General features: G+C 32.6%; 1 protein-coding gene across 2 annotated transcripts in view; it reads right to left on the minus strand.

Moving 5' to 3' along the window:
* The window catches only part of SUZ12 (SUZ12 polycomb repressive complex 2 subunit), a 39875-nt gene that overhangs the window by 10379 nt on the left and 6852 nt on the right, over nucleotides 1-22644 (minus strand). Inside the window, exons 4-11 of one of the 2 annotated variants that reach the window (XM_073235121.1) lie at nucleotides 22129-22197; nucleotides 13874-13923; nucleotides 10634-10719; nucleotides 8804-9035; nucleotides 7609-7702; nucleotides 4775-4846; nucleotides 3543-3648; nucleotides 36-213 (exon numbers count right to left, since the gene is read on the minus strand). In XM_073235121.1, the coding sequence (XP_073091222.1) occupies nucleotides 36-213; nucleotides 3543-3648; nucleotides 4775-4846; nucleotides 7609-7702; nucleotides 8804-9035; nucleotides 10634-10719; nucleotides 13874-13923; nucleotides 22129-22197 (887 nt within the window). The remainder of the gene's footprint in view (nucleotides 1-35; nucleotides 214-3542; nucleotides 3649-4774; nucleotides 4847-7608; nucleotides 7703-8803; nucleotides 9036-10633; nucleotides 10720-13873; nucleotides 13924-22128; nucleotides 22198-22644) is intronic. The other variant, XM_037002339.2, reaches the window with a different exon arrangement.

A 22644-nucleotide genomic window follows, 5' to 3' on the forward strand; every position in this document is an offset into this window, starting at 1 on the left:
TACGAAGCATTATTTTGACAGCAATGTTTTCTTACCAACAGTTTGAGTAGGTTTAACTGAACCAGGCTTGTTTTCTTGATGGAGGCTCTCTGAATTTCTAGTGGCAAGAGGCTTGGCAATAGGAGCTGTAGATTTATCATTGGTCTCTCCTGTCCAACGAAGAGTGAATTGCAATGTAGGTCCCTGAGAAAATGTTTCAAATGGAGGCAGCCTCTAAAAAAGATAAAACATGCAAAGAGTAAAGATTCTGTAGAATGAACTGAAAAAAAAAAAAAGAAACCCAGTATTTATTATGTAAATTAGCCTGGGTTTTACTTAAATCAGATTTTTCATTGAAAACCTAAAATGCCTACAGGGGTAGCCAGGCAAGTATATGTGAGGCAGAGCAGAGAACATTAAGTATGAGTTGGTCAGGCTGAATAAAAGAGGCAGCCCCTTTTATCAGTAACAGCTAAATTGTTGCCATGTGCAAACAATGGCCCAGCACAGGAAGATTTTTTGATTTTTCAAAAGTCAGAAATCCAAGTTCTCATGAAGACATCTTGTTTTTATATGCTGATAACCAATTAAAAATGTCTTTAAAAACAACAAACTGCAGCACCCAAAGCTTGCTAGTTTGCAATCTTTCTTAGACAACCAATGACTTTATTTTCCTAAGTAAAGATACATTAGAGAAAGACAGGTATCATATGATTTCACTTATATGGGCAATTAGGAATTTTTCTGACTTCTCTCAGCTTCACTGACAACTGCCCTTGCTTCTCTGTGGATTTTGGGACACTGAACTATCTTGGCTTTCCTCCTCCACCTCTAACAACTTATGAGAGGACTCTTCCCTTAGGCTCCTTAATTTCTCGCTAACATTTAACCATCTGCCCCAATCTCTCCCCCAACCTCAAGGATTTACCTATTAGGCTGGTAATCCCAAATTGCTTCTCCATTCTTTACTCTTGATACACTCTAAACCTGTGTATCTCCAATTGCCGTTAGACATTGCCACATGAATGGTATCAACATCACCTTGAACTAAAATATGTTTAGACATGAATCTATTTTTATTTCTTTCTTTCCTTCCTAGTACAATTATTTCTGTTCCTAACATTATCATTCTACTAGTGACCCTAAGCTAAACATTTTAGAATTATATCTGACACCTAATTTTTCTTTTGTGTCTCTTATATAACCATGTATAGATCTGTACTACCTTCTTATTACAGTCACTCAGCTGCTCTCGTTTCTGACTTTTATTTTTCAATTCACATAGATGAGACCAAATAATCTTCTCAAATACTGTTTCCATAATATTCCCTTTTATTGAAACCTTCAATGGGTTCCTATTTTACTGCCATATAAGCCTAAACTCCTTGTATATTTTTATTACAAATAATCCTCTTAAAACTCTAATTTTACACTGGAATGAGGTAAAAGTGGAATGAGGTAAGCTGGTTTTGACACAGTAAGTCCCTATCTAGGAATTTATCTTATAAAAATACTTGTAATGCAAAAAGATACATGTGCAAGTATAATTCACTATATTTTTGAAAATGTAAAAATAATTAAAATAATCAAAGTATCCGTTAAAGCAGCACTGTTTTAGTAAATCATGGGGCGCTTATTTAAAAGAATACCACAGAACTTTTAAAAAGAAAGACACGTAAATAATCTGATTTAAAAGTATGCCCATTTCATATTGCCTCAAACAATTTCTTGGGAAAAACCAACAACTCATATATATCTTATTTTCTTATGGATAAATGCAATAAACTTGGATTAAAAACATAAAGATAATAAATACCTACAGAAAAAATTATTTGAAATCCCATCACCTAGAGATAACCATTGTTATAATTTTAGAATAAGTGGGAGTATGTACACTATTATGTTGAAATTAAATAAGAAAATCTCGTCAAAGTACCATCCCTTTTAATGGCTATCTTTTTAGATATAAGGTATTTCCAATTTTTCACTATTTAAAAATTTTTGATAAGACCTGTTACCCACATCTTTTCAGTTAACCAGTTACTACTTTGTGACAAGATTGTAGAACTAGAATTAACTGTCAGTGACTATACAATTTAAAATTGTGTTAATATTGCAAGTCTGCCCTCTAATAAGGTTGTAACAACTTACTCTTACATTAAAACATTATTAAGAGTATCTGTCCTCACATCTCCAAATGGAAATTGTCAAGTCTTTTTAACTGTTGCAAACTAGTAGTCAAAAGTATTATCTGATTTTGTTTGCATGTCTTTGAACACTAGAAGGTTCACTAATAATGAATACCTTTTTAAAAGCTTGCTAGTCATCTATATTTGTTGCTTAAGAACTGCCTGATTGTCCTTTATCCATTTTAACATTAGATTGCTTACCTTTTTCTTATTAATATATAAAACTTTTGTATCCATAATATTAGCCTTTTTTATGTTACAAATATACTTCCCAGGCCATCATTTGTTTTTAACTTTAGGTTTTTGCAGTATAAAAATTACTCATTTAGGTCATTTTTATTTAATTTTTTCTGGCTTTTGCATCATACTTAGAGAAGGACTTTCCTCAGAGCAAGATTTTATTAATATTCACCTACATTTTTTTCTGAAGTTATTTAGTGTTGATTTTTACATTTACATTTATGACCTTCTAGAATTTATTAGGTCTAACTTACTACCAAATGGCCAGAGACCAGTTCTGTCACAATTAATGAAGTCTTTCTCCCACACATCTAGCACCAGTTTTATCAGACTAAATTCTGAATGTAAACAAAACTATTTCAGAGCTATGCTTCAGCGATCTGCTTGTCCATTCCTATGCTTGTTATACCATACAATTTAATTTCTTTTAACTTTTTGGTATTCTAGTATCTGGTAAGTTAAGGTGCTCAGAAAACTTCCATAATTTTCCTCAGTATCATTATGTACTATTCTGGTTAATTTGAGACTGATTTTCAGGCTTAAAAAAAATCCTTTCACGATTTTGCCTGTGGTGGTACACAGACATAATATATTTTGAAATAAATGACAGTTATTCTGTTGAGTTTGCCTATCCAAGAAAGGTATATATGCCTATTTATTCTTTTAGGTCTCTTAGAAGTTATTTTTATGTATGCTGTATCTTAAGTTCTCCAGATATCTTGATAAATTTATTACTAGTCATCATGTTACCCACTGGATTTAAAATAGCAGTTAACATTTATTGAGCACTTATTTTATGCCAGGCACGATGCTAAGCATATTTATGTATTTCATTTAATCCATCAAATCTATGCCTCATTTTACAGATGAAGAAATTGAGACACAGATGCTCAATTAAGTAACTTGCCAGAATGCCACACAGCTAGGAGTGGAGGTTTGAATCTGGCAGTCTGGCTTCAAGGATAATGCCTTCCATTAAGTACTCTGACTTGATAATTTTTACTTGTGTTTTTCAAGGTATAAAAACAAAGGACTCTTTACTTCCAACATGAATTTACATTTGGGGAAGAAAAACATCAATTAAAAATGGGAGTTCATAACTATAATGTGCTCAACCTTCTAAGCAGTCCATACCTTCCCATCAAGAATAGTCTCCCATGTTGCTCTTTTCTTGCTTATTGGACATTCTTCCATTTCCTGCATGGCTACTTCATATTCCCCATCTAAAAGCTGTAAGCGCCTGTTAGACAAACACATACACTTTAAAGTAACCTGTGTATTATTTTAAGTACACAAATTCTACATCTTTAAACTTATACTAAAAAGCATTTATTAAATTTATAAACTGCCTTACATACCCAACAAGGTTTTAAATATACCTACACTTAAACATTTAAAGTATTAATATGCCTAAGGCCTCAAAATTTGGTAAGTTTTAAACATTAAGTATAAAGCATGTTTGCAGGCTTTATACCTTTAAAACTGGGATAACAATGTTAAAATTGCCTTAGGGAACCACTAAGAATTACACCCTCTGTTTATTTTTTAATTACTGTAAATATTTGAACTAGAATTCTTGATTTTTTATTTGACCTGTAAACTGATGATTAGTGAATCGGATACCTATAAGATGGGGGCACCTGGCACATATAGGTGCTCAATAAACATTTCATGGATTAAAGAATAAATGAAATACCCATTTAACCAAATTATCAAATTATACCCATACTTGTGGATTAGTTTTAATGTGTATGTACATTCATGTATGTATAGTTTATATTTTCCATACTGTTAAGCATTAACACTATTACCCTAAACACCACTCTTCAACCATGCTCAATACTTGTGTATAAAAAGAATCTGGCTTCTCTTCATCAGTCTTAGAGAAATTCTGTTATGTGATAATAGCTAACATTTATTGAGTGCTTACTATGTGCCAGGCACTATTTTAAAAGACTTTACATGGCTCATTTAATCTTCCCAACAACTCTATTAAGAAGATGGGATTATTCCATTTTTCAGAAGAGGAAACTAATGTAGAAAGGTTAAATAACTTGCCTTAAATGTCACAGTAGGTAGCCAGAGCTAGCAACTGAATCCAGGTAGTCCATCTCCAAAGTCTGACTCAACACCAAATGATTTGAGACTTAAGAATTTTTGTCTTTATGTTATGCTACTTGGATTTATTCTGCTTCAATAGTACATCAGCAAAGCTACTCAATATTTTAAAAAGCTGATTTTATTTGAATAGGTAATATTCATATACTTCTAAATTGAAATGGAGATTCCCTCATGCATTTACATGGCTACATAATATACTATTTTATAGTTGTACGTTTTAACTATAATCCAATTTACTCTCCTACCTGAAATGCATGAGGCCCCTTTTCCCCAGCCTCATCAACAGTGCTTTATCAAGATTTTTGATCTCTGCCAAACTGGTAATAGGAAAAAATGATAACTCAGTGTGCTTTTATATTGAGATGTCTTATCTTTTAAGAAGAACGATATGTATTTTTTAATAAACATTTTTATTCTCTCCCTTGCTCATTCTATTGGGCAGCAATTTTTTTCTTTTTTAATTAGGATGGTCCTTTTATATTAGAGGAATGAGACATCTATCTGGGAGCTGAAATTACTTTCCCAACTTGTCATTTTCACTTGGCTTGTGTCAGCTTTTTTTGTTTTCAGTTTTTATTTTGCTCAATTTTTCATATTTTTTCTATATGGTTTTTGAACTTTGGTCATTCTTTAAGGACAAGTGAACTTTTCTGAGACTATTATAAAAAAGAATTTTACATATCCAACTCCCCAGAATCTTGACTTGTAAATACTTTTCCTCTACTAAGGGGAACCAAGATTTCTTGAAGAAATGGCCAATTCCAGAGCAGTATTAGAAAAAGAAGAATGTAAGCCTGGAATATCTCTGTCCCACAAAGTAAGGAAAAACAAAAAACTATCTAAGTAAAAAGGACAAAAGAGCTTACTTAAAGGGGCAACTCCTGACCAATTTGGGGTAATCTGAGCATTAAAATAAATTAACATGACTAGATTAAAGAGACAGAAAAATGGAATTCATTAATCTATATTGACCAAAAAAAAAAAAGTTGAGGGAAGTAATGCGTTTCTTTACAGAAAAATGCCAATAAATGTGGAAGAAATGATAAAAAGTTAACATTTGGCAACTGCCATGGATAATTTATTCAAGCAGAATCATCAATGGATGTAAAACTGTTGAGTAAAAGGCCACTGCGGGGGAGAAAAGGACACTTACCCAGTTTCATGTATTACCACAGAGATGCATACTGATTAATTAAAGGGAAAAGGAACTGTTACAATGGAGCAATATGGTGAACACCTTAACTGAGTGATCAAACCTAGTAACCTGTGATATGCACAAAGAACACATCACCAATTAGAATTCCAAAATGTTTAACCTGAATCTACTCAAAGGAAAACTATCACAAAAGTCCAAGATGAGAGACAGACATTCTGCATAAGTACAAGCTTGTGCTTAAAAAAGTAAATAAAAGTGCCACAAAAGGCAGAAAGCTCGAGAACAATTTCAAATTCAAGACGACTGGATACGGCAACTGACAACTAGCTACAGATCATAATCCTCATTTGGGGGGGGAGAGAGGAAAGATCCGTAAGAGACATTATTTGTGTCAGTTGGGCAGAGTATTTATTGTATTTTTTGCATTATGCTAAGTTTCTCAAATATGGTATGTTGTGGTTATGGAGAGAAATGTCCTTGTTCTTAGAAGATAAATGCTGAAGTGTTTTGCAGTAAGCAATGAAGAGTGTCACAATCTAACTTTCAAATGGTTCACCACAAAAATAAAATACATACAAATAAAGCCAACGTGGGAAAATGTTCACAACGGGTGAATCTAGGTGAAGAGTGCATGGGTACTCTTCTTTCAACTTTTTTTTGTAGGCTTGGAAATTTTCAAAGTAAGTTAGGAGAAAATTCTCCCATGGTTTCTTTTTGGAATTTTTTTTCACTAAATAAAAAGCAGCATTTCATATACAGAGTTATGTTAATACATATGTAAGGTAGAATTTTAAAAAGAATACAATGTACCCTCCACCTTGCCTAAAACAGAACTTACCAACATCAATATAGCCCAGTGTGCCATAACTGCTTCTCCCCCAGACATAAACACTATCTCCTAGTTTGTTTCTGTTGTTTTCCATTTAAATCTTTGATCCACAAATTTCTAACTTTAAAAAAACACTACACTGTTTTCTGTCAGTAATATTAAGTGACAGTAAGTGATATATTCTAAGGTAATATGGTAGCCAAACTATATGCCATCATTCCCAATCATCTTTGCCTTGTTTTAAAAACCGTGTACATTTTTAACCTGCTGGCTAATAAATGACTACATTAAGGCAACAGTTCTAATACTTTTTAAAGAGTAGGAACAATGTACTAGTTGCTTTTCTTGGCTCTTTCTCCTGTACCTGACTGACATTAAACTGTTACCAACCAGTGAGCAGCCTAGAACAAAAAATCATGACATGTTATAGATTTTGTTCTCCAGTCAGAGAAGAATGCTGCACTGCTTCCTAGATCTCTTACTGGCACTAAGATGTTTCAGTCCCAAATGAAAAATGCAATGATTATAAATCTGTGTCCTTTGCTACCCCGTGCCAAATGCATGTGGACCACACAGTGACGATTACAATTTTCTTCCTTAACTTAAGTAAATACATAACCTCAAGATTTGCCCAGGCCCCACTTCATTCAGGTGTCTGCTCAAATATTTACTTCTACCAGCAGCTTTCTCTGTAGAACAACCATTCACTACCTTCATTTTTCTTCACAGCACTCACCACTAAGTGACATTATTTGATATATTTTAAGGGTGGTGTCTCTTTCCTCGACTAGAAGTTAAGCACCATGAAGGCAAACAATTGCCTTCTCACTAACTAGTACAGTGTCTGACAAAGAGAAGAAACTCAGAAAATACTTGCCAAATAAACAGTCTTAACTGAGCCATTCAAGTAATTCCTCCTCTGTGTTTATTGCTTTCTATGTGATGAAGAGAAAAATTCAGCATTTACAAATGTTTTTTCATTCATAAGAATAAAGAAAAACAAAGGCAAAGAAATAATATCACCATTATATTCTGCTTCAGAATAAAGACATTTCTAGAACATTATAGGAGCCTCATTTGTCCATCAACATTACCTGTTTTTATCAAATACTGTCATTTGTGCAACAAATGTCTTTTCCCCATCTTCACGATTTCTTTTTCTTCTAGCTGGAAGTTCTTCATTGACATCTGAATTTAACAAACACTTCTCATGAATTAAATATTCAAGCAAAAAAATGTCTTTTTTATGATATATAGTCGCTTACACATAACATACACTTATCCCAAATGAGGTACAAATTACACTTAAATTGCAGTATAATATCCAGACTTACACTCTTTTTTTACTATTTGTGTATGTCGTTTTTGACATTCATTAACAATAACTTCATAATTTGCAAATGTTTTCTGTTCAGAATGATCTTCCTTGTTAGGAAAGAAGAAAAAATTCCCCTCATTCATGGTTACTTTTGAAGAACTTCAAAGCATACTTCAAGATGCAAAGATTATTTCTTCCAAGGTGCTTGTCCACTAAACTTCACATATATCTCTATTACATCACTCATCATTTTGCTGCAATTATTTATTTTATGTCTACCTCCTTACTCTTAAATTGTAAGCCTTTGCTAAATAGGATTGGATGCTTTAATCATCTTTGTATCCCCAACACCTGTATGGTGGTTGAATGATTATCTCAAAGGTAGATTCAGAATTGTTGGAAGGATAGAGGAATCAATATGTGATAAGCAAATATAATAAAATGTTAACCGTAGAATTTAAGTGGTGGGTAGATAGGTGTTTGCTATAAAATTATTTCAAATTGTTCTGTATTATGAAATTTTTTCACAATAAAATATAGGGGGATGAATTTATTGTTTGCTGAGAGACTAATCTGAAATACCAGTCTTTTCTATCAAATAGTCAATATGTTTTTACTGCATGAAATATGTTTCATCATGTAATAATGAGAATTCTACGGACTAAGTAAATTACTTAGTACAGCACAACAGCCATTAGTCTAAGAGCCAAGGCAATGTACCATAAAACTAATTATCTCATTAGACTCTAAGAAATCTGCAAATAAAAGCCATGCTATTAGAACCCATGCAATGTTATTTCCAGTTCTACATAATTTTCTTTAAAAAGGCTAAACTTTAATTAAAATGACTCAAAAATAAATACTTTGCACATAATTATGAATACTATGAACATATATTGGTTCAATCATTCTCACTGACCACCTTCATCTCCAATGACAAAATCTAGTAAAGTTATTAAAATAAAAATTACCAATATTTTCATTGGTTTCTCCATTAATCATTCCATTAAACTCTCTTCTTCCCGGACGAGTCACTCTAAATAGCAATGAGTAAGACTTCACCATATGGCTGTTACTAGGTTCAAATTCATTACTGGAAACTGCAAGGGACGGGAAATTTCCAGGTTTTGTTTGATTGAGGTCAGGATTCAAAGGCACCTGCTTTTTACCTGTAGGAACTTGCCTTATTGGACAACTTACATCCTGCAAAGGCAAAGATTATTAAATTATATTTATTTATGCATATGTAACCATAAGAATTACCATAAAACCTCTATTCACAAATACAGGAAACATGGTATAGGTCATGTTAAAAACGCATGCTAAAATTCTAACTATTGCTCTGAAAATTGCAATGAAGCAAGAAGAAAATCCAGGACAACTATACTCCAAATACTAACACAATTGAGGATTTCTGTAATATAATTAATGATACAGTATATCCAATGTTTAGCTGATGGTCATCAAAACTTTAAATTAGAAATATGGAATTAAAACCATGCTTAAACTCAAATAAATCAGTCTTTTGTATTTTCTATTTTAATAATTGATGGTACCATTAGAAATGAAAAAAGATTAAAATAATCCCACTGTCAATATTATGATATAGTAAATCCACATATTTAAATATTTTGTTTAATAGAAGCAACATTACTATCTTCTGAGTAATGTTCTGTAATTATATAACTAGAGTTACCCTGAAAGAGCATAGTTGAGAAATTGAAAGATGTAGAAGACTTTTCTAAGAAAATATAGTACATATTTTATGGTAGCTTCTTTTTTAAAATAAATAGAATACATGCTTATGATCTAAAAAAATTCTACTCTGTGAAGGAGGGTAAAACAAGAAATATCTCTTCCAGCCTCAAGGTCTTACACTCCAAAGCTGACTAATATTAGCAGTTGGTTGTGTATATCCAAAAAAATGTTTATGCCTATTTTTTTTTGGAACACAAAAAGGATAATATATTAACTTTTCTTTTCCTAAATAATAATATATTTTGAAGAATTTTCACACCACTGCTTGTCATATATATGACTGCTGGGAGTGGGGATATTTCTTAACTTTAAAGAATATATACTTACATTCCTGTCTCCTATCACCTTAGTCTACTCCATACCAATGCTCCAGCCCTGTTTTTAAGCCCCACATCACTTTACTATGATTTTGGAAGAACATCAGCAATAGGAACCTCTTTATAGGTCATTCTTACTCTTAAAATACCCAGTGTCCTGAGGCTCTGAAAATGTACCTTGGCTTTGGTGGGTTGCCCAGGAAATCTAACCATCCTAACACTTGTTACTGCGGTGAAATGATCTTATCTTATAAATAAATATCTGAAGCAGTGTTATTAATAAGCTAATGGCTGATAACACTGGCAACAGAAAATCTTTGCCTGAGAGTAGTGTTAGGAGAGATAATCCTTTTGGGAAAAACTGTCTCTTATGTGCCTCTCCTTAACTCTTAGCCCTTAAAAATATCAATGGGTACAAATAGCTAACAAAATAAGCTAACAGACTGAAGTGGTATGGAAGTGACTGAATTTATACCCACAAATGCTAAAAAAACAGTTTCTTCCCTTCACTGTCAGACTCCTGTAGGAGAAAGTTTTATGCAGATACTTGTTGCCAGACTAGGAAAAAAACATAAAAATCTGGTAGGCTGACAGAAGTTACTACTTTCACAATTCAGCCATCAACATATTAAAAACTTTCAGGGTTTAAAAACAATATATATGCATGAACATATTTAATTTACAATATTATTCTACTTTATCTACCAATATTACTTAATATGTTACCTTTCTTTTTTTGTGGCAAACTTTCACAAGCAGGACTTCCAGGGTAACCGAATTTTGTTCATTTTCTGAATTTTGTGTTGGCTTATCTAAACAGAAAATTGATACTTTAAAATATGTTTTAAGAAATATTAGTACTAATTTTCCAAAGCAGTGTGGGAATTTAAAAATTTTTCCTAAAAAGAAGCCTTTTCAGAAGTTTACTCATTCTTTTTCCCCAGAATCACCACCAAATTTGTAGCCAACTCTTTAAATGCCTTTATATATAGTCATTTAAATCAACCTTTCACAAGAAAACTGTAATTACCTTCCTACATACTGTGATTTTCTTTCAAAGATGGCAATTAATATAAAAAATGTGATTACTTCTGCTATATTTAACATTTATGATAATAAAATAATATAATAAACTGCTAGTCAAAGTGTTGACAAATATTTAAAGTTTTGGGGCAAACACAAATGAAATAGTTCAGGAGAGGCAATCATACACTAATAAACACTTAAAATCTTTTTCCCGCTCCCAAAATCTACCATTAGAAAATTACATAAAGATCATTTAAATTGAACTAGTTATTATACATGCTTCATTTTGAATACATTAATAGTGGTACAGAAATGGTTAAACTCCACATTAGTTTTACAGAAAAACTAAAAAGTTACCTGATTTGAGCAAGATTTATGATCAAATAGATAAGAAATTGGATTTCAAAAAACATCAGACATTATAAAAGCTATATGACATGTCATGTTGTCATTTCACAAGAAAGACCACTATTTTTTAGCTTTTTCTCCCAGAACTTCTTTAAGCTTAAATGGGATAGCAAAAATCAAGATGGTATCTACTACCTAGGGGAATCAACATCTTGTTTTACAAAGTTCAGGGGTTTTAATTTAAACAACAGTCTATATTCTCTATCAACTAACAAAGACTTAATATTTAATCATTCATTCATTATTGTTTCAATAATATATAGAACTACTATAATATATGAGTCCATGGAACATATACAAAAGTAATTTTGTTCTGAGATATTGCAGAATACTTTTTTCCACTTAGAAACACCCTTCTTACGCAGGAGTTGTGCATAAAATACATTTGAATCAGTCCCTTTGGAAGTTGTATTCAGGGTAAAAACACTTTAATAGAGCAAAAAATAATCCAGTGTCTAAAACAAAATAACAGAGACACTCTCCAACAATACTCACCATGAAAACAGTACCCTAATAATTTCTGTGTACTCATTCTAAGCAGTTTCAAGTAGTTAGTGCTATACAAAAGTTTTCATTTAAAAACAAAAGAAAAAAATTAGATTTTAGGGATTTTGATGTTGGTTTTCTATCTTGATTTCTTAAAAATATTATTTTGTAAAAAAAATAGACACAAATATACCTTGAATAGACAAGAGGCAACATATCTGCTTCTTCCTTCTTTCCACTAATTCAAAGTTATAATGGGAAATTATTTTCTGGAAACAGAAGTATCAACAGAGTTTACTTTCCCATTTACTTCAGTAACATCAAGAAAAAATAAACTTCAAGTGAACTGAAGCAATTTTTGAACTTTACATATTTTGTCATATAAATAGGAAGTTTAATTAGACTACATCTCAATTAATTTCTACTCATAAATCAAGTAAAAGTAATTCAGTTGAATTGATATTAATCAAATATATTAACTGATTAATATTCAATTAATATCCATCACTAATATCAGTGATGGATAATTTGTTTTTATGTAAGTCCCTGTGAACAAAGGGCTATAACAAACCTATAACATTCAAGTTATAAGCTATAAAAATATTAAAGTACATGTACTTTAGAAGTACCACAGAAAACCAAATATGATGAATGATTAGAAATTAGAGCTCTACAAGATGTTTTTAATGATTTAGGAAAAAAGGATATAAAACTACTACTCAGATTACTTCTATATTAAAGAATGGGCCAGACATAAGGCAAAAACTCGAAGTTCCACCGAGCTCCTAAAACAGTACCAGAGCTCTAATTTCTTACTTAAAAATCTGACTAGTTACCACACTGTTCTAATATAAGCACTTTGTTTATTAAACTTTGTTTTTTACTAAACAATACCAAGGATGACCAGCTTGCCATGTTTCTCATAGAATAGGTTTTATTCCACTGTATGACAGAGGATATACACACAAATTTAAGATGGACAAACCGAAGGCCTTTTATCAATTTTGAAACCAGGTGAAACTACCCAGCCTGCTTTCACCTTTTAATGAAGTAACACTTAAAACTGTGTACTTTTCTTTGTATAAAATCATATTGATATATCCCACTGATAGAGGTTGTTTCAGTTGTTTTATTATTTTTTAAAGAATATGATGCAAAACATCAACTGCATACTCTTTTATGCAGAAAGAATCCTCTACTCAGGAGACTCTTCACTTCTTACAGGTTCTAAGTAAATTAATTAAAAATTTCATTAGTCTTTGTAATTTAAAGCTCAAAAGACACCGGAAATGAAAAATGTCAAAATATATTTAACTTTACAACAGATTTTCCCATTATTTTTTACCTCTGATCTCTGGGAAGGTGATGGGTTTGAGTTGGGTAAGATGTTATACAGTATTTTTTTTTTTAGCAACAGAGCCCTAAAAGTACTCTTAGAAAATTTTAAAGTACTCTTAAAGTTTAGAAATAAGTACTGGAATTTTGTCCATTTAGGTATAAGCCAGGTGAAGCTAACATTTACCTTCAAGAACAATCATGCCCAGCATGGATTAATTTAACAATTCAAAAATCCACTTAAAACTTAAATGGATAGCAAGAAAGCAATAAGGAAACCAGGCTCTGAACAAGATCTTATGTATATAAGGTCTACCTAAAAGCTTTTAAGGCAGAGTTTCCTGAAATTTGTTCCTAAGACAACCTCCTAAATCATCTTGTTGATTTATTAAAATGCAGACTCCTAAGCTCCATCAAAACCCTACTAGATCCTCTTTGTAGGATCCAGGTATATGTATTTTAAACCCACACTAAATGTTTCTACCCACACTAAGATTTCAGAACCACTACTTTAAAGAGTTGCAAGTTACATCCTCCACTTCTCATCATAAAGCAATGAATGGAATTGTTGTAGTAAACTAAAGAGAAATGAAATGTTCAGAGTCAACATCTTTTCCACTAAATAATTTTATAAATTTACACACACAAAAATTTTTTTTGACATTCACAAAGGTGTTTTGTTATTAGAATACCAATGTTTAAAATACATACCATTTTTGTGGAAGAAACCAGTAAATGTAAGCTGCAGATGAGCTGACAAACTAAACAAAACAAACAAAGCATTTTTTATCACTTTAACATCCTATAATAAAAATAGCTTACACTTTAAAATATAACATTGAAACAAGGCTAGTTCAGCTAATTTATAAATACATAAATACATCACCTTATTCTTAACTCTATTTAAGAAAAAGAGCCCATGACCCCACACTTTACCAATTAAGTGCATAAAAGAAAAAAAAAGAATACACAATACAAAAAAATTAAAACACCAAAGGAATAAGGTAAAAAAACAGACCACAAAATGAGGGGCAAGATAATTTTTACTATGCTTTAGTGTTCTACCTATAAAATGGGGACAGGTTTCCCTTCTGGTAAGGGTAGCTGAATCCATAAAAGTGTATAGATTTTTAAAGGTATGGAAATTCATTTTCCTAATAAATGATACAGAACCAATACTTCTTACTGCAATTTGGAGTAGAAAATATACAACTGATTCAACATGCCATTTTCATTTTTAAAAACAATGTAAAAGGAAAAGGAAGCATAAACTATAGTGATCCTTCTGTTTTGAAAAATATCTATTAACAGGAAAACTATTAAGATGGGACATAATAAACAGAAACATCAACCGGCTTTTGTAGTTATCTTTAAACTGCAAAAGAGAACAATTTATTTGTTGATCTGGAGCCATTAATAATTTTACAGAACATAGTTTCTGTCATGTGATACAGAATCACATATAAAGGGCTATAGAGAACAGATGTTGAGAAAAGGGAAGCAGTATGGATCCCTTACTTGAGACATTTTACTCATGTAGAGAATGAAAGTACATAGTAGTTAAAGGGCAGTAAGAAATCAATAAAGGGTATATTTTTATTTTTTTTTAAATAATGGTCTCAATGTAGGCATTCTTATAATCAGAGGGGAAGAGTTATATAAAAACACTGAGGCAAGAGAATATTAAGAAGTAATGGTTGGAAATGAGGACATATTATGAAGAGATTACTTTGTAACTTTGCCCAGGTCTCTTTTTTCTTAGAGAGGTAAGAGGCAAATGAGATACTTCAACAGAAGATGTTAGGATGCCTCTATCTTCATAGTGTGGTACACAAAACTGTATGCTAAAAAACTACAGGGTAGGGGTCTTACAGGGCATTTCTAATTTCTAGAACATATAAAGTATGCTAGGTATCAGTACAGGACAAAATACAGAAAAGCAGAAGTTTTAGGGTCTAAGAGTTAGAAAGCATAAATATACGAGGGGAGAAACAGAGAATAACAATTTAAGTATCAACAAAATTAAAATGGCATACGATGGGACTCTTGAAAAATAGGTAATTTATGTATATTGTTAACTTTCTGACATGAATCATTTACAGTTTAAAAACACATCTGGAGTAGGGAGGGGGAGGGCTGACTATAAAAGGTGCATGAGGGAAATTTAGGGACCTTTATCTTGACTGTAGAGATATGCATACACTAATGGTTTGCATTTGTCAAAATTCAGAACTATATATCAAAGAGTGAATTTGCACGTAAACCATACTAAAGTACATTAAAGAGACCAACTATAAAAGGACCCAAAGAAATTTTTTTCAGTGTGATGGAAATGTGCTATATCTTGATTGTGATCACAGTTGTACAAGTGCATACATTTGTCAAAACTCAAAGTATATACTTAAGGTGGGTGTATTTTTTCATTAAATGTTAATTATATCCAAATTTGATTTTTAAAAATTATGTCTGCCATCTAAAAAATCTACATGCTGTTTTACTAAAAGATAACTAGCATTTTCCTATAAAAATTGTTCCATAAATGTCACCTTGCCAAAGAATTAGCAAACTCCAAAACATAGTAATGGGTAATATTCTGTAATTTCTACATGTTAGAAGATAATCCATTCATTACAACCAATCTATCCTATTCTTAATTGCCTATATATAACCTATATATTAAGGCCAGGTTAATTTATTCTTAAAACACCATTTGTATGCATCATTCCTTTCTCCAAATTTTCTGAGTCCCCAACTGCCAAATCTTTTGCCTAACTGCTGTCTACGAAATGGCTGCCATTTCTTTTATCTCCACTAAAGCCTTACACAGGAAAATAATATACAATGATAAAATAGAGACAGAAAATCCAAGTTTGAATACTGGCTTCAGTTATTAGCTGTGACTTGATATATATAAAATGAGGAAATGATCTCTCTCAAGATTGTAAGGCTTGCGTAAAATAATAAAGTCTCCATCAAAGTACTCTCCTCCCTCTTCCAAAGACCCCATTCCCAATCACCCCAGAGCATAATGTTCAGAGCTTAATTTCCTTCATAGGCACTTGTATTTATCACCTTTTCACTGTTTTTTCACACATGTATTCTATCAGCAATTTTTAAAATTATATCAGTGTTTCTAGTACCTAGCAGTGTCTTACAGAAAGGCATTCAACAAAAGCTTTTCATTAGGATAATGATGTCCTCCTAGAGCAATACTATTTTTAAGGTCAGGGATCATAACCCATTACATTGTAGTATTTACAATATTATTTAAATTATTTTTATGAGAAATGTGATTCTAGGTTCCAACTTTGAAAATGTAGAGACATCTTTTGTTAAGATGTTTCCTATCCTAGGAAATACTTTAGTGTCAAAATGTGCTCTGGAAACTGCTAACCATTCCATTACAAAGTAAGAAATTGAGAGCAAGACTTTAAAACCCTTTAAAGATGGTTAACACTGCCAGAACTAAATCTAAGCATGTGATCAGTGTATTTACAAAAGTGTCCATCCATTTCTACAAAAGACTGGAAATAAAGAGTAAAAAAAAGGTCCTTCAACACAGATGGTCTGAGACAGTTTTAAATGGTACAAGTTTTTTTGAAAAAATAATTCCAAATTTCAATTAACCAATTTAAAAAATAACTTTGGGGATGTGATTTGCTATGCACAATTTCCTCTCCTTCTTCCCCTCCCAAAAGTAAACACTATGTACCTAGAATAAAATGTTAACAATTAGGCATAGTGGCTTCATCCAAGTAAAAAAGGGCAGTTTTCTTTCACTTCCTGATATACCCTCTTCCCTCTCTTGTGGCTACTATATTCATGTCTTAATTGGTTAAGCTGTATAAAAAGAAAAGGAGAAGAAAGATGTAGGATCGGTCAGGCCTATTTGGTTTTAGTGTGCAAAGGATCTAGCTTAGACAATCAGGGTAAGATAACCAGCTAAGGATTTGGTTCATCTTTGTCATGTGTTCCCTATCTGTATCTTCTGAGGAAGCAAGCAATAAGCCAGTAGTAAACGACACAGGGAATCTGAAATATTGGGATAAGACTTCAAGCACAAATATCTGGTATTTTTAAAGCAGCCTGCAGAATGAGGTTAAGTAAATTTAAATTTACAAGGGATTAGATTTTGAGATGAGATTCATTCACATAGGAAACTCAAATTTTAACAACAGTCAGATCCCACTGAAGGACAAAAGTTTTTATGCAAAAAGACTAAAATTAGTACTTTTAATTTGTACATATTAATCTGATAGCAGCAGGTATAAGGCTTCATTTCTGGAGTTACAGAGCTTCTTACCTTAAAAGAGGGTAAGTTTAATGATAAACTATTTGGCATCTATACCATTAGCTACCCAACCTCTCTTACACGTTTTATGTTACGATATATAAAGCTAAGGATGTGGTTGGTGACTACATCAAGCCCATGCTGGACTCCAGTGCCTCTTTGGAGGTTCAGACACAAGGACAGGAACACTTTGTAGTGAGAAGATAAGAGCTGAATGAGAAGAGGGATACATTACATATAAGAATCATCTTCCTGAAGTATTACAAACAAAACATTAGGGAATCATTGTTAATCCAAAAATTATACAAGAAGCATTTAAAAAATTTGTTGTTAAACACTTAGATTTTAAGAATCAGATGCTCACTGGCAACTGATAATGTAACTTCAGGAGTAGGTAAGTAAAAAGAAATTTATGGCCCAGGTTCTGAAAAAGGAACAACTGAATCTCAAGCATGAAAAGGTATTGACTTGAAAATGACTTCCAAACTTAACAGTCAAGACAGGATTGTTAAAAGACAAGGGGAGGAAGATAGATATCAGATCTCATTTATGTGGAAAAGATATACTATCAACTTAAACAGCAGTCTGTTTTAAAAATGCGGCTGAATCTATAAAAGGGAGGGTAAGGAAACATCACCAATGCAATATATCTACCTATTTAAAAATAACTTGTGGCTTTCTTAGGATAAAGACCAAGGTCCTTAAACACCCTGAAAGGCTCTGCATTATCCAGCCATGGCCATCTGCTCCAGCCTTATCTAATGCCACTCTCCCCTGTCTCTAGTCAGCTACTCTGGCCTCAAATGACATATGTATAATACTCCCCTTATAACCACCAATTTACTCACCCTCTTTTCTTATTTTACTGCTATATTCATTTTTCAGACCTCAGCTCATTTCTTCAGGGAAGCCCTCCCTGACCATCACTATTCCCATATGCAAAATCTCAAACAAGAGCTGGTTCTCCTGTTTTTTTATACTTAAGTTTCCCTATACTTTTCTTTCCCAGCATCTATTTTTGTAATTATATGTATTATACAATTATTTCTTTTTCCCATAAATGCTAATAAGCTCCATAAAGGGATGGTTTTCATCTGTTCTGCTCACTATTATATCCCTGAAGACTTAATTTAGTATCTGGGAAATGGTACTAAGAAAATGGGAACGACAGAAAAAAACAGATTCAATTCTTATTATAGTAATGAAGATTACTAATTCAAAAGCTTGGGTTGCAACACCAAAAAGTGATGAAAATGAAAGGCACTTTACCTTATCAACCTACTAAACACACAAGTTTGAAAATATCCCTAGTAAAAATTCTAGTTCAGGTATCTTTTGAGATTTCTTCAGCTACTAACAGTGGAACTGGTATGGAAGATGATGAGGGGAAGAAAGAGGAGACATTTTGCTCCTCATTTGGCCTCAGGCAACACTTTTTGGAAGCAACTCCAATTTGGAAATTTTTTCATGCTACCTTTTGGCCAGTGCAGCTGCATTTAGAAGTCAGAAGTTCTGACTAGAGAATTCCAAAATTTGTAGGATTAATAGCACAAGACCCCTGGGACTCTGCTAGGATGGAAAACTGCAGAAAAGACCAAAGATTTATCCAATAAGCTACTGCGCTTGGTCAAAACCCAAAATAAATTCAAACTCATAATAAACTGGAGTGCCAGAAACAAAAGCTGGAGAGGACAGGATATAAGGCATTATATCAGAAACTCTAAAAAGAAAATAAGTATGTTTTATATATACACAGTCACCAAAAAAGCAAAGAGAAACATCAGGGAAAACTTGGGAGACTAGAGGTGCAGTCACTATGAATTCCTAGAATTTGTCACAATTATTGTATGATTTCAGAAGACATTCTTTAAGAAAAGAAACAATTTTCATCGACAGTAGGCTTTTTTGATTTTTAAGGTTACAAACAACAATTCTGATCTACTGTTAGGAACTGACTGGCACCTTAAAGTAAAAATCACAAAATATCTTTTTTTTTTTTTATCAGCTCCTTCCCCTAATAAGTTTCTGCTGTTACCTGTGACTAGTAGGACAACTGAAGATCTAGGATATAAAATACATAGAAGATCCTTAATATCAACTTCATTTTGCACGGGTAATGCCTAGAATTTGGTTTGGCTTGTAAGTCACTACAAATGTCACAAATAGGTCAGGTATTTGATTGTTCTAACTTTTGGGCTATAATAACTACAGTATTTTTGTGTATCTTCATATTCTCCTTGAACTTGAAGAATGAAATACACTGGGTTTGGAAGTGGAGATAGTACAACTTTGGAAGTGCTAAAAGAACATGAGTTCCAGTGGAACACTTCAGACAACAGTTGTTGAACAGATCCAGGATCCAATTAAACTGAGTAAGATGTTTATGTCTGAGATGGTACAGAATAAAAAGATAGATGGAAGAGGGATACTTTTTTGTACACAATTCAAGATTTTAACTTCTACAAATTAATATCATGGAACAACAAAGATTTATTTTGTGCTCTCGGAAGAGAATCTGACCACAGATTTTACAAGCAGTTTTATAGTACTGGCATTACCAGTATATGGGGAACTTCTTACAATCCTATGTGAAAGGTATAATACATTAACAGGATTATGCCTAATTTGAGATGAGAAATACAGTGAAGCAATTTAATAAGGCCTTGGGGGCAAACTTAAAATGAAACAATTTCCTAATTCATTTTAGGGATTCTGGGAGCAACACTAAGACATTCATAAAGATCTTGTGGGGAGGGGTGGGAAGGGTTTGAAGCACTTAGCATAGTAACTCAGCACCTTCTGGGCCTAAAGTGCTTTATTGGGTATTAAGCATGGTCAGCTCCAACACAGTTAGGTCTAAAAAAAAAACTATGGTCGAAATGACCAACTCAACTGATTCTAGCTGTATCCTGAAGGTCAAAAAAGTTGTTTTACAAAATTACAAGCAGAAATTCTATACAACCCTCTGGTATTTCTCTGAGTTGGTTACCAACACCCCTGTTACAGACCTGGACTAGCTGTTGAACCCACCGGGTCAAAGGAACAAAATTATTGGGTAAGTGATTATTCAGAGAGAATGGACCAGTATAATCGTATCTCCATCACAACACATATTCTAAAGGAATCTCTGTAGTATTTATCAAAGCCCAGAGACAGTAGGAGGGTTTAGCAGTGATGAAGGTAGAACTTTGATGGGGAAGATGAAAAAAAGGGTCAAATTTTTGTCTTGGTTCACATTCTTCCTTTTTACATGAACCCTGAAAGACCTAGAGGGCAAGCTACTAAGATGTTCAGGAGAGAAGTAGGGAGGAGTCAGATTCAGCTCTGACTACAGCTTATATTTTAGTATAAAAGGCCCTGGGGGTAGGGGGGAGTCCCAAGAGCTCTCTCCACGGTAGGTAACCAGATAAGGACGTGGAAAAGAAATTTAAGCAAAGAACAAAGTGTACATGCCCTGGGAATATTCTCAATTTTATACTATAAGGTACTCCCTGGGCAGCAATACATTAGGTAAAGACTTGGGATCTCAGCTTCTAGACTAGACTGTCAAAGCTTTATTACAAATCAGGATTGCCTAGATATGGAATATCAATTACATTCAGTCCTATAAAATTGCAAGATACAAAATAAAAAACTTGATTCTACAATTCAAATAACAAAATAATCTAATTAAAAAGCCAAACTTAAATACAAACAACTGCAAAAATAACATAGCAGTCACTAAAATCAGAAACCATAAATGAGGTATCATTAAGTCAGACATATCTCATCTAAATTGGTAACCTATGATTTAAAACTCTAAGAGAAAAAGAAAAATCCATTGTAATAATTATTACAACTTCATTAAAAAATATTTAGTTGATTTTTATATTCTTCTTAAAAGTAGTCAATGGAATTAGTCCCTAAAAGTAGCTCAACTTACTGTTTTTCTTTAGAATAGTATTCAACTTTCTTCAATTTATATACAAAAGAATAAATCGAAGCCTGCTTTCTAGGAATGGAAGTATACTATTTAACCTAGGCAGATATTAGGCTAATCAGAACAGTTAGGGTTTAGTTCTGGGTATCATATTTGAAAATACAGAGTAAGTAGATACTGCCCAAAGGGTTAAGTTTCTAAAACTATCATACGTAAACATCTTTCAAACATAAAACAAGGATAGGGATATTTTGCCTGAAAATTGTAAATAAGGGGCAGGACAAGATGGAAAAAAAGAGAACTTCTCTCAGATTTGAAGACAATTATTTAGAAAAGATGTGATATAAAGCACCTGGCACAGGATCTAGCATATAGTAAGTATACCATAAATACAAGTTTCCTTCCCTCCTTAGATGAGGTAGGAGGATTAATACCAACTGCTGATGTTACAGAAACTTTGATTCAAAATTCAAGAAATTGGTAACAGAGATAAACAATAATGAACACAACTGCCTTATTAGAAAACAGTGAGTTCCCAGAATTGCAGGTATACAAGACGAGGCTTAAAGATTCTCTGCCACAGATGTAACACACGAACTAACTCCTGATTTGTGTATGAGTTTGGACCAATTGATCTCTAAGGTTCCTTCTAACTTCTTACAATATTGAGATGATCACTAGAGAAATGACCACTGTAATTTTTCCTCTTTCCTCAAGTATGTATGTCACTTAACATAAACTGATAGGTTATCTTACCTATGAGATTCTTGCTCTCCTTTCATTTTCTCTACTTTTGATAACATATCATCAACTTTAAATGTTTTCCTGGAAGAAACAGATAAACAAAATAATCACTTCTCAACTGGGAAAAACAAACAGATTATACTTTATTGTCACTATAATAGACAAGTTAGAAATCTGATTTTGATTATTTTTAGTAGGATAAATTATGGGCGGTCAGTCATAACAATGAATACTATTGAGACAGTGTATGTTATAATACAGCAGATAAGCCTTCAAGTCTCATCTCAAATGCTAACTTTTCCATGAAACCTTTTGTAATTATTTGCATACCAGAGTGATTCCTCCTTACCTACAGCATTTGGTTTATATCTACTTTGACACTGAATCTCCTAAATGTGAAGCTTGCATAAATACTTTATTTCTCCTACTATATTATAAGCTCCTGAAGGGCAGACATTTCTTTTCTCCAAGGAAAGCCACATAGTACTTGGCACAGTACCTTATATTTGGTAGGTATTAAAGCATCTG

The sequence above is a fragment of the Manis javanica genome, chromosome 4 (genome assembly GCF_040802235.1).
Source record: "Manis javanica isolate MJ-LG chromosome 4, MJ_LKY, whole genome shotgun sequence".
Classification (NCBI taxonomy): domain Eukaryota; kingdom Metazoa; phylum Chordata; class Mammalia; order Pholidota; family Manidae; genus Manis; species Manis javanica.